This window comes from Zootoca vivipara, chromosome 4 (genome assembly GCF_965207765.1).
Source record: "Zootoca vivipara chromosome 4, rZooViv2.hap1.1, whole genome shotgun sequence".
Classification (NCBI taxonomy): domain Eukaryota; kingdom Metazoa; phylum Chordata; class Lepidosauria; order Squamata; family Lacertidae; genus Zootoca; species Zootoca vivipara.
In genome coordinates this window covers 31,919,682-31,932,516 of record NC_142587.1, presented here as the reverse complement: position 1 = coordinate 31,932,516, position 12,835 = coordinate 31,919,682, and the positions used below count along the sequence as shown (strand labels likewise).

The 12,835-nt window shown below is 42.2% G+C and overlaps 1 protein-coding gene across 1 annotated transcript in view; it reads left to right on the top strand.

Annotated features, from left to right (window-relative positions):
* Positions 1 to 12,835, top strand: part of OCA2 (OCA2 melanosomal transmembrane protein) — a 158,917-nt gene that overhangs the window by 121,221 nt on the left and 24,861 nt on the right. The window contains exons 22-23 of the mRNA XM_035115521.3: positions 2,012 to 2,105; positions 10,858 to 10,951. Coding sequence (XP_034971412.1) covers positions 2,012 to 2,105; positions 10,858 to 10,951 — 188 coding nt within the window. The remainder of the gene's footprint in view (positions 1 to 2,011; positions 2,106 to 10,857; positions 10,952 to 12,835) is intronic.

Genomic DNA, 12,835 nt, shown 5'->3' with positions numbered 1-12,835 from the left:
CATGCAACTTCTTTTCCTATTCATGTGTTTGCATGTGCGGTACCCCTCCGTGCATTTAGCCATGTCCAAATATATACAATGATATCATATAGAAGAGGGTGAAAGGTTGTTTTCTGCTGCTCCAGAGAAGCGGACACAGAGCAATGGATTCAAGCTACGTACAAGAAAGAAGATTCCACCTAAACATTAGGAAGAACTTCCTGACAGTAAGAGCTGTTCGACAGTGGAACTTGCTGCCAAGGAGTGTGGTGGAGTCTCCTTCTTTGGAGGTCTTTAAGCAGAGGCTTGACAGCCATCTGTCAGGAATGCTTTGATGGTGTTTCCTGCTTGGCAGGGGGTTGGACTGGATGGCCCTTGTGGTCTCTTCCAACTCTATGATTCTATGATTCATTTCCAGTTCAGTACTAAATCATGTTCAGGTCAAGGCTACCTTCCCGATGCTGATTACAGCTCTATTTCACATAGTGACAAAGACGAAATTGTGGCTTGGAGGCAGTATTGCTGTGACGTTTGTATTGTTTTTAAATGTATGAAAATGCGTTTAGAGGGCAGCTATAACTTCATAATGCAGAATTTTAAACAGTGCTGTTTCCGTTGCTTGCAGAAGGAGGGGGATTAAAGGCTAACAGCAACTAGCATCGCATTGAGAAGTCTGACACATAATTGCAGTGTTGGATACGTAGTTAGAGCAGCCCGCCTTAAGGACCCTAAGCCTAGTGCCTCAGAGAAAATCAATTTTTCAGATAAACAGAGATTGATCAACTGATACAGAAAGCCTTCCAAGAGCAAGCTATAAACAATAAGACACATGGAGAGAGAGAGAGAGAGAGAGAAAAGAGAAAACACATTTTAAAACAGAATGGCCATTGCAAATCAGTTTTATTCCTCCTCCCCATTGTGTAGGCCCAGTCATTGTATATACCCTGTCATCAATGGGCAGGAGGCGTATAGCATTCCTAGTGCATTTCCTGTGATTTCCTACTAAACAGGAAGCATCCATGATCCCCACTGTTGCACTTCCAACAGCTTTAACCTCCAGTGCAGACCCTAATCTGGACTGTCTTCCTTATAGCCATGATAGGATGTCCTGCTTGCTTTCTACTCAAATGTTAAACCTGAGTTTACATGAGGAGCCCTTCTTTTGAGTGCAGTCTCTTTTGTGATAGTATTTGCTGAGGGACTACTGGTCTCAGGGGCAGAGGAAGGGGAGTGCGGTGGGGGCGGGCCACCCTGGGTGTCATCAGTGGGGGTGTGTGACAAAATGTTTGGCGGCAGTCACCGCAGGGCCTGCAGCGCGCCCGAGCCACGAGTCTCTCCTGGCAGTGACGCAGTGGCTTGGGCGCCTGTGCCTGTAGGGCAGCTGAGTGGGAGGAGGCAGGCAGACTATTTGGAGGCCCCGCGGAGCGTCCTGCCTCGGCTCACCCCGCCCCACAGATGGCTGGCCCCGCCCAATCAGCTTGCTCCACCGCTTAAATGCTCAGTCCATGAAAAAATACTAACCATAGGATAAAATGTTCCCCATTTTCCTGTCAGGATCAAGGATTCAAACATAGCCTTTCTCCAAGTTATGGTGCTTTGTTAGCATTTGGACTAGGGAGAACATTCATTCGCATTTGGGATCCTCCCAGAATTTCCGTAAAAGAAGCCTTCCATGATTTTCCCCTGAATGTTTGAGCCAATGCAAACAGAAACACCATCACTTTTTTTTAAAAAAGGAATAAATAGTTAGACACCAAGCTCATTCTGAAACAACTCGCCTCTACTCAATTGTGCTGTAACTGGCCATCAGGTGTGATCAATGTGTAATAATATTGTTTATTTAATGTATATAATTTAAATCCCTTTGCCATCATCATGTGATCTCAGGGCAAATCATAACAATTTAAAATACAGTACCAATAAGGACAAAACAAGTAAAATACAACTATATAGAGTGGAGTAGTTAGTCATTTGTTAAATATTACATTAATATGGAATATTTTAATCAATATTTTCCACTTATTGCCTACAGATTCCTGTACTTCTCAACCTCAGTCAGGATCCTGATGTTAACCTACCTGTGAAGCCCCTAATCTTTTCACTGGCTATGGGTGCTTGTCTTGGAGGTAAGCTTTGATATCAGGCTGTGATCCTGTACAGAGGTGATTCTACTGTCTTATCCCACATCCTGATGGACTTGAGATAGCCATGGAGAAGGAGGGGTGGAAGGATGATGGTGTGTTTGTATGCTTCCTGGTTTGTTTGTTTGCTTGTTTACATTTCCCCCCACATTCAAAACAATGGGAGACAAAGGGGTGGGGGAAATGTAGCCATGTTCAGAAACATTTCTAAAGCTATTCCCATTAGCACAATGGAAATTTTCCTCTGCACGCAGCCCGTGTCCTCCTCAGATTTCCTCTGGAGCAGGCATGTCTAACCTGTGGCCCTCCAGATGTTTTGGACTACAATTCCCATCTTCCCCAACCACTGGTCCTGCTAGCTAGGGATCATGGGAGTTGTAGGCCAAAACATCTGGAGGGCCGCAGGTTTGACATGCCTGCTCTGGAGGGTTGGGTGAACTTTTAGAACAGGTTTAGGGAACACATGGCAGGGAGAAGTTGAGTTCCATTGCACAGGTGTAAATCCTTGCATTGAAAGAACACGTTAGTTGGATACCACCCTGTGTGGATATGATGGACACAGTTCTTTGGAAAACGCCACCTCCAGTGTGAATGCTTCTTTCTTTGACAAAACAAAACAAAAGAGGAGCTGCATGAGACAGATTGGGACTGTTGTATGGGATAGGTGTACTTCGGCTGACTGCGATTTCTGAGGTTGGGCGCAGCCGACCTTTATCTGCTGGGGGTTAACCAGAGTGAGGCCTGCTCTTCTCCAGTCTGCTCCGAAGTCCCACCCACTCACCTTGGCCTGGATTGGCCCATAATTCAAAAGTGAGCCGGAAGGAAAACCTGCCAATCAGAGCAGCCAGCACATAGATTCCCCATCTGCTGCCCGCTTGAGCCTAGCATTGCTCCTGGGCAAACTGGAAACCACTGCACCTGGCCGCAACAGCCAGTCAGTCACCCCGTTAAGCAGCCATCCCCACCAAGCATTTCCCTATGATGCTGTGACTTATCCCCAGAGGCCCACTGAATAAACCCTGAGCAAGGAAGGGTGTAATTTTTCGAATTAAACTTAAACCTGCCAAAATCTTTTGACCTGTTTAGTTTGTAGGATCTCACTGCTTGCTGGGCCAGAGCTTTAGAGTAAGTGGATTTTTTTTACTCTGCCTGATTTTGTTATTCGAGCAATCCCACAAAAGGAGCGTTGTGGGTTTGAGTTCATTTGCAATTTAGAAGAACAATATAGAAGAGCCATCTGGTTGCTTTTTAATTCATCTTCATGCTGATTATTCTCTTTCATATTCCATGAATATTGGCTATGAATAAGTTAGAACAGAAAAACTTGCTAGGACAAAACACGTAAGAAGTCCCCCCCCCCACCCGGCCTCTCTCCAAGTAAGAAGTAAAACAGTGAGCTGGATGCTGCTTTTAGAAGAAATAATAATTACTATTATGTTTTGTGAGTTTAATGACACATTCTGAAATGTTTTTGAATTATTTTGTCCCTTCTCCCCAATACAAAAGAGCAACATCTCACTCAATGTTTCATTCACCATTCATTCATTTGAAATCAGATTATGACCACCAATTTTCACTGAAATATTCTTTCTTCAGAGTTCACTGTAGGGATGTTGGAGAAATCTGTTGAAAGTGGATTTATTTATTTTACATTTACATGCCACCTGATTGTAATAAAACCTCTAAGCGGTTTACAAAATAAGCATTAAAGCAATCAACTAAAACAGTTGAAAATGGGCATTTAAAAACATTCAAAAGATAATTAAAATAAACAGTAAGCAAAAACACATGCCAGCATTCTACATGTCAGGATAGGCTTGCCTAAACAAAAATGCTTTGAGCTAAGGTACCTGTCTAATGTCAATAGGTAAGGAGTTCCAAAGTTTAGCTGATGCAATAGTAAAATATTGACTTCTTACAACTGTGGAATGAGTTCTGCAGATCAGTGTGGTTGGGGTAAGGTGATCTTACAAGTAAACTGGTCCCAATTAATAATAACACCTTGAACTTGTCCTGAAAACAAACTGGCCGTGAGACCAGTGAAGATTTCTGGGCAGAGATATTATATGGTGGCAGCATACCATAAAATATACAGTATATTCTAAAATGATATCTGGTGATATTAGTTTAGTGGTATAAATATGTATGTACTATGTGTTCTTTTCTCCTGTACCTTTATTTCCTTCATAACTTTTTTGCCTACACTGTTATTCTTCCACAGGTAAGCCAGCAGCTCTGAGCAGCCATTTTTAAGAGTCCCTTCCTCTCAGCTCTGCTCAGTCAGTCCCTGCTAACTGTTTTCCTCACAGCTTCCTTCTCCTCACACCTCAGTCAGTGCCTGTGCATTATCACATCAGGAGGTTGGGCACTTGCATATTCCTTTATTATTGTTATTATTTCCTCCATGCCTAGTCCTACTTTGTGGAAATGTTGATGGAAAAACAGATACTCTCTGGGCTCATTTTTCTAGCACTTGTGCCAAACAGGCAGCTGCATTCCAGAAGTGAGTTTACTCCTCAGGGAGGCTGGGCGCTAAATGTGAAATAAACAAAATGTCCCTCCATTAATAAAGTGGTCAACAATGTGGCCTCGTCCATGGAATAAATATCTGGACCAGTTAATGCCTTTTTCTTCTATATTTCTGTTTCCTAGCTCCTAGTGTATAAATTCCTTCTTCTTAGCCCCTTCCCACTGATTATATGTGTTTGCACATGTTAAAATTTACATTTACCAGTACTCTAATTTATAGCTGCTATGGTTTACGATGAGTAGTTGCATTTTAATAGCAGGCTATTCCTAGTAGGTAAGGAAAGATTAAGCCACATTTTATCTGCTGGGCTGTGCTTGGTAAGGAGAAAGGCTGGTAAGGCCATCATCTCCTGCAACAGTGGGGAACTTCTGGTCCATGGGCTAAATCAGGCACCCCCAAACTTCGGCCCTCCAGATGTTTTGGACTACAATTCCCATCATCCCTGACCACTGGTCCTGTTAGCTAGGGATCATGGGAGTTGTAGGCCAAAACATCTGGAGGGCCGCAGTTTGGGGATGCCTGGGCTAAATTAATCTCACAAGGCTGTTTTCCCCAAGCCACACCCACCTGATGTCATATGTAATGCCCATCAGCAACCTTTTACTGAAGCCAATGAGGCTCACCCTCAGTGCCGCTCAGCTGAAAGTGAGCCCCTTTGAAGTTGTCACCTGATGTTATAATGGCATCAAGTGAGTGGCAAGTAGGTGACCACACCCACCGGTCACATTTGGCTTGCGGCAGCGGGGAGTGAGAGCTATCTTGTGCCTGATCTCCTAGTTGTTTATGGGGCATAATAAAGCCCCAGAAGAACCATCATCCCATCTATTGCATCTCGCATTTTACAAAATAAATGTTCTTGCAAAAATCTCCCTATGTTTTCCCCAAAGCCATTAAGTTTCCAGTGCATTTGAAAGGTTGCTGAAAAGTCTGTCCTGGATTTTCCATCTCTCAGGGAAGTGAGAATGAAATACTTGTGCCAGAGTTGGCAATTGCTTTTACGAATTCTGCTATTCTTCACAGCTACAGAGATATAATACATATTTTGCATATTTATTCACAGAATAAGGAAAGAATTTTGTTGATGTCAGCATTACTCTCTGTTCCCTGGCTCATATCCACCAGTTTGTCTTGGTTTATTCAAATATATATATATATTTGAAAAATCCAACTTTCTTTCTAGATTCTCTGTGCCTGCTTAAATCCTGCCAATAAAAGATCCATCAAAGGATCTGTGTTTGCACTGACCGTCTCGCTCCCTGTTTCTGTAGTGGTACTTAAGCTAACATCACAATTCTCCTTTTGTAACCTATCTTGCTCTTCCTTTGTTCTCAGTTTTTTGCCTAAAAATGAAACTTCATGGTCCAGTACTTGGCTGGTGCCTATTTAGTAAATTCTTCAAACCTCTCTTACATGTTTGCTGCTTCTGTCTTTTAATACTCCCCTACCATCTGAATATAAGAATTCCTTGTTTGCATCTGTGCTTTCTCATCCATTTTTCAAGGTACTCCATTTACCTAATGGTGTTCTGCCCATGTTTTAAAATTTAATTTGCTCCTTATTTAATGCCCATCCTTTCTACCTATCAGTTATTCTTTCAGTTCGAGGTATAACCTTGTTCTTGCCTCTCCACCTCAAGAAGCCATTCATCATCTCAACAATAATTTGCTTCCAGTTTAGCCAACCTGTTACCTGCTTTGAAGGCCATAGTGCATCTGGGATCTTGTCTGCAAGCTTTGAATTTCTGTAATATGCAGCCAGCTGTGCTTTGAGCAAGCTTCAGTATTTTGCTCTGCCATATTGTATTCTTTCTAGAACACAATGTGGGGCCGCCCTTGAAGACTTGGAAACTAATGGCCCATAAACTGGCAACGGCCAGATTAGTGGCTGGGATTCTATCTAGAACTATCTTGAATCCTCTGTGTCAGCCCCCAGAGTTGTTGAATTTTCCTGATGTGTCTAGTAACTTCAGTATGTAATTTTTAGTGTATGCTGAAGATGCATGTTTTTACTCTGGCCATTTCAGAACCTATCTAGAACATCCCCCCCCCTCTCTTTTACTGCCAAATAACTTTAAAAGGAAAATAACTTGGCTTCCTTACCAAAAGGATCATGCAATCTTTAGGTTCACAAAGTGCAGGCTGTACAATTTCTCTTTTGGAGAGATTTTGTTTGCTTGGTTTCTCTTGTAGCTGGAAGCCAATGGCCGCATAGCTCCTTGCGTGTTCCTGGAAGCCCAGAGAGAAGGAAACCTGCTAAGCTCCATCCTCACTGTCAACCTGATCTCTGGTTAACACTTTCATGTGCGCAAGTGGTCAGTAACTCTATATTACAACACAGTCTACAGCCATTATTCAGTCTACAGTGGAAACTCTGTCCTCCCCATCTGCAACTCTCCTAATTGACTTCTGGGGCCCTGAGTTAGAGAATATGCACCTCCAGGGCTTTCCCCCCAACTGGAACTCACTGAAACTCAGTTCTGGTACCTCTCAGGTGGGTGCCATTGCCATTCTAAGAGAACAAGGTAGGCGTTCATGATGAGTTCCAGCACCTCCTTTTCTAGAAAAACAGCACTGTGCACATCAGGTCTGCATTCAAGCTTGACTACCCATGGCTTTGGCCTATTGCACCAAGTATTGCCAGTTATTGATGCAATGATGAGAAAGTGTTGCTGCTGTTAGTATGTACATAGCCATGCCCGGCTATCTTCTGATACATTAAGGTGCTTTGCATTACGAAAAGAGGAAGACTGCAAGAGAGCAGAGATGGAATTTGTTTCCAGTCAAAGCCAAGTGATACTTGGCCACTGGCGGAGGAAGAGGAGTACGGGGGGGAGCACACCACCCCCGGCAGCGTGATCCCAGTGGGGTGTCATCATGGCTGCCCCCCCTGTGCTGGGCACTACGCCCCCGCAGGCCATATGCCATGCCCCTAGGGCATGCGCCGCACCCCTGCAGGCGGCGTATCATGCACCCAGGACACACGCCAGCCCCGCCCCCACCTGCTCTCCAGCCCCCAGTGCCAGAACATGAAGCTCCGCCACTGTACCTGGCATCAATCAATCCTGATAGTGGAAACTTCAAAGTGTTGAGATGGTAAGATGCCAGATGTAACACATATTTGCAGATTTCAAAAATGAGAGCAGGAAAGATGATGAGAAAGCATCCATCCATAATGGACTGGTGGAGATCATGATGGATAACAACTGGAAACCAGATGAAGATAGAATAATAGTGAGACCGCAAATGAAACATGTCAAGTGTACAGTCACCATGAAGCATTGGGAAAATATTTCATGTTAGCAAATTCCCTGCCAAATTGCTAGAATTCATATGTAAATGTGAGCATGAAGATGGTCTTAAAGCTGTGTGGATGAATATTTGTCAGTTCCAATTTCCTTTCTCATTTGGTTTTGGCCCAACTTTTACATCATGTCCATCTCAACTTTGGGACCCTCATTTCTTGCTGCTACCTCATTTTAACTTTACCCCCAGCTCCTGCACGCTTTCATTCTCCTTTTCAGGCTTACTCAGTTGTAGCTCAGAGATGCTTGCCACAGGGAAAAGTAGGGGAAGCTGAACGAGTTTACCCCATCCTACCTTATTTTAGTCCCCATTGCAGAGGCCTATTGAGAGGTTCGCCAACTTCAGCTTTTTCCAGCTTGCAAGAGAATAATGTTCAAATTCTGTCCAGAGGCTACAGAGTAGGGAAACCAAATTGGATGTAATAGATTTTCAATTACTACTGGGATTAGTGCTATTCTCAAGCTGTCACAGACTTTTCACAAGCACAGCTGCCATGGTGCTAACCTCTTGCTGATCTTAGTGTTCCAGTCACAATTTCTTTGCAAGATGAGATGCTGTAGCTGCCCTTCATTTCATGTCACAAATTGCTAGTTTCTGGTCCAAGACTTCCCTGCTCGTGTCAAGATCATGGCAAAGGCCCTTATTTCAGATTTCATTCCAGTGCTCCCTTAATCTAAGTCAAAAGCAGCCTGTTCAGACAGCAATGAACGAATGACACAGCTCATCTGGAAGTTCAGAGGTGGATGACTGTAGTCTTTCACCAATTTGGAAATGATGGAGGCACTGGCACAATCTCCACGATTGTTGTGGTGTTTGGTCTTCTAAAATGCCCAAGCAGCAATGTGATAGGTTTGAGGGGAGGGGGGGGGATTCTGTAGGGGAAAGTATTCCTATCCTTTTTTTTTTGTTACTCCTTAAAGTTACTCCTTACAGCAGCTTTTGATTTAAGGAAAAAGTCAGGGCTTCTATTTATTTGCATTTTACCCCAAAGTAGCTTTTAGAAATAATAATAGTAATAGCAATATTAATAGTCATAATCACCTTCACAATAGAATCAGATGTGTTGAAACTAAGAAGTTGGAGGGGATGTGGTAATATAGGAACATATTGTTTTTCATGCTTGGTGGGAATGTAAATTTGTCCACACATTCTGGACAAGGGTCTTCAATATCAGTTCCAGAATTATTAAACAACCTCTCTCACCAAATCCAGCTTTAGCCCTGCTCTCATTAAACCTAGATTCTGATCTTACTCTTCAACATAAATATCTAACTTTCTTTTTACTGACGGCTACACATCTGGTGTGCTCTGGTCCATGGGGTCACGAAGAGGCGGACACGACTAAACGACTAAACGACTAAACAATATCTGGGATGGAAAAATTCCGCCAACCGCATACAAATCAATCTGGCTATCCTGATACAAAAACACCCACCCACCCCACTCACACATGAAAACAAAGTTCACCACAGCCAATCACAAACAAACAACCACACCCTAGGCCAACCCCAACCTCTCTCCCCCTCCACCTCTTTCCCCCTTTTCTTCCTAAGGTAACATTAATGTCTCAACAAATGAAACTGATCTGTAGAAATGTAATTTGAAAAAAGAGACATTACATACTTTTGTAAACCAAGAAATCTTTAATAAAAATATGTTTTTAATTAAAAAAAACCCAATATCTGGGACAGGTCCATTTCAGAGTGACTAACTGTGTAGCAAAAGGTGTTATAAAGAGAGACACCATAGCAATTTTCTCCCACCAGTTTCGCAAACATGTCTGTGGAGAGCCTAGGTTGACCACTTATGCCCTAAGATTGTGTTAAATGTCACTAGGCTCTTAATGCTATGTTTATTATTTTTTTCTGTGGACACGGTATTAAATTTGATTTAATAAAAAAATGAAAGGAAAAAAAGAAACTAAAAAGGGGAGAAAGCTTGTGCTGCTGCAACCTTATTCTTCTTCAAGTAGAAAAAGAAACACCAGACACTTAGATCTACAGCTGGCACCGGTAACGTTGGCTCTCCAGATGTTTTGGAACTTCAACTCCCATGATCCCTAGCTAACAGGGCCAGTGGTCAAGGATCATGGGAGTTGTAGTTCCAAAACATCTGGAGAGCCAAGGTTGCCTATGCCTGATCTACAGCTCACATCAGCAGCCCATACAGATTTTCACATGGAAAACCATGGAAGCAAAATTACAACAGGGTTAAAACAATTCAGTTCAGTTAGAGGGGCCTCAGGGTCATACTGCACATTGTTGGTTAGCGCAAAGTACATTTGCCCGTGCAGCAAGGCTGTGTGTGTTGGAGTAGCCCAGAAAGGCTTGGACCCCTGGTTTTCTGCATTGGGTCCCAGAACTCTTGTCACTTTAGGCAACTAATTGTAACTATAAATGACACATTTTAAAAATAAGCACCTCATTTTATTGTTCTTGCATGCAATTTTTTTTTTTTGGGGGGGGGGAGAGGGAAGGATCAGCCCATTAATTTTCATTATTCCTTCAATCAATAGCTCAACTTGCTATCAGCAGAGATGTGTACCCCCCCCCCTTATGCTTCCTCTTCTCACTTTCATTTTATCTTACTCATACATTTTTGTGTCTGAAACAAACAATCAGCAGGTTTCTCAGAATATTTGCATAAGATGTCATTTTGACAACACAGTGCTCTCTCTCTCTCTCTTTCTCTCTTCCTTCATTGAGGACAAAGACAGGTCTGCCTCTGAAAACCTTCAGCTATTTATAGACAGGGAGGTTATTGTTCAGGTGATATCCTTTCAGGTGCATGTGAAGTGATTGATTTCCCCCTCCTTTCCCCCTGCAAGCTGATCTAATTGAGTGGCAAAGCCAAAAGATAAAGATCCTCGATATCAGCTGGAATTTGTTTTTGTTTTGAATTACAGGTAATGGGACATTGATCGGAGCATCTGCAAATGTTGTTTGTGCAGGAATTGCAGAGCAGCATGGCTATGGCTTCTCTTTCATGGAATTTTTCAGGTACATTTTAGACTCAAAACGAATCTGTGTTTAAGCTTGCCTCTAAAAAAGTGGGGATTTGCTCCTCAAACCAAAATGTGTCAGGCAGAATAGCCCATATGACACAGGGGTGGGAAATCCGTAGCCTTTTGGACTGTATTTGACTTTGACTCCCATAAGCCCCAACTATCATGATGATGGAAGTTGTAGGTCAGTATTAACAGGTGGGCCACAAATTCCCTAGTTCTGATATAGTATTTAAGCAAAAAATAAAAAATAATAAAATAAAATAAAATGCCAATCAGATATAAATCCATTTTGGTGACACAAATGGCATTTATTGCAGGGATTGTGTTTGACAATTGAAACGCCTTCATCTCTCTAATGAGAATAACAGTAAATGGAGGGGGTGAACCCTTTTCATGTAATTGTTTTTTCCGCATGAGTTGTTATAACACAGGATTCTCATTGCTAACGTTAAAAAAAATCTATAAAATATATATTTTAATATTTTGAAAATATTGTCAATCATAAACATGGAAGGGTGGGATAGCAAATTCACGAGATCATAACGAGGGCTGAATTATTTACAATCTAAATGGATCTCTCTTTCGGCATAACTTAAAAGATTTCAGTGGTGTTTGGCACAGAATACCTGATTTAGTTTAATGCAGCAGTCCTCTAAGATGATAATGTTTATCAGTGGCTTGCATCGCTACTGCTGCCTTATGATCAATGATCAATGAATGCCTTAACTATGCCACACAATCAAAAAACAAAAACAAAAAACCTCCCAAAGATGGTAGACTATTAGGTGCTAAGCACTGCAAAATTAGATTTGCTTAGCTGTATACAGAAGATAGCTTTTCTGAGTATGATACCCACAGTATACAGTCCCCTTTCCCAGTAGCTCCCTTGTAGTGCTTCAAAAATCTATGGATTCTGTTTTACTGTGGACAACTGTGGACCAATGAACATGTGTGCCAGAAATTCTGCACAAATAATGCTAGTATATCTTACCACTATGCTAGTATATCTTACCACTAAGTCTCTGGGGAAAACCCCCCTGTCAGCTGCACATACTGTAGCTGTTGATGTATGCTAGGTTGTTGTGCCAAACAGCATTTGGTACATGATGAGATATGAACAGTTTACCATATTTGTTTGCTTAGAAATTAAAAATTGCATTCATTTATGCATTCCAACTCTTAAAAAAAAATCAGTGCACAGTTGTTATAAAGTATGAGAAGATTATTGATGCGTTTAACGAAGCATGTTCTCAGCCATCCTTTCTAAATATACTCCACCAGGGAAATAGACGTGTAATAATATTTTGATTTATTTTTGGATGACGGCCACCGTAAACACTTTTCTTTAGAGAGTTACGTTTGGGCACTTGTTTCCGCATTGTCATCAGTTTTCATATGTTATGCTGAAGTTTTGGAATCACAGTGTTTATCAGATGATAGCATACAATAATATTATAGGACCACCGTTGGATCCCTACTTTCAAGGTGTTAAAGATGTGGTGTCAAATCTCACGGTTACCTTCTGTTTCATCACTTCCTGGAAGTGGGTGGCTGTCTCTGACAGACCCAAGTCCCAGTTTTGTCCATTTACTGGAATGAAGTCCATGCAACTGAAGCTACCATTTTGGGTCACAAGCACCCTACTGGTAAGCAGTACTATCTTGCGAGAAGGATAGTGTTGGAAGGGGACCTCATGGTTACCTAGTTCTGCCTCCTGCCATTGTGAAGTGCATTTTCTCTTACCCAGTTAACGTAAGAGACATGTGCACAGAAACTGGAGCACTACGATTGGTCCTCCATATGCCTTTCTCACAAAAGGTGTAGAATACCAAATTGCTGCTAGCCTCTGCTTTAGGATACTTTCTGAAATAGCTAT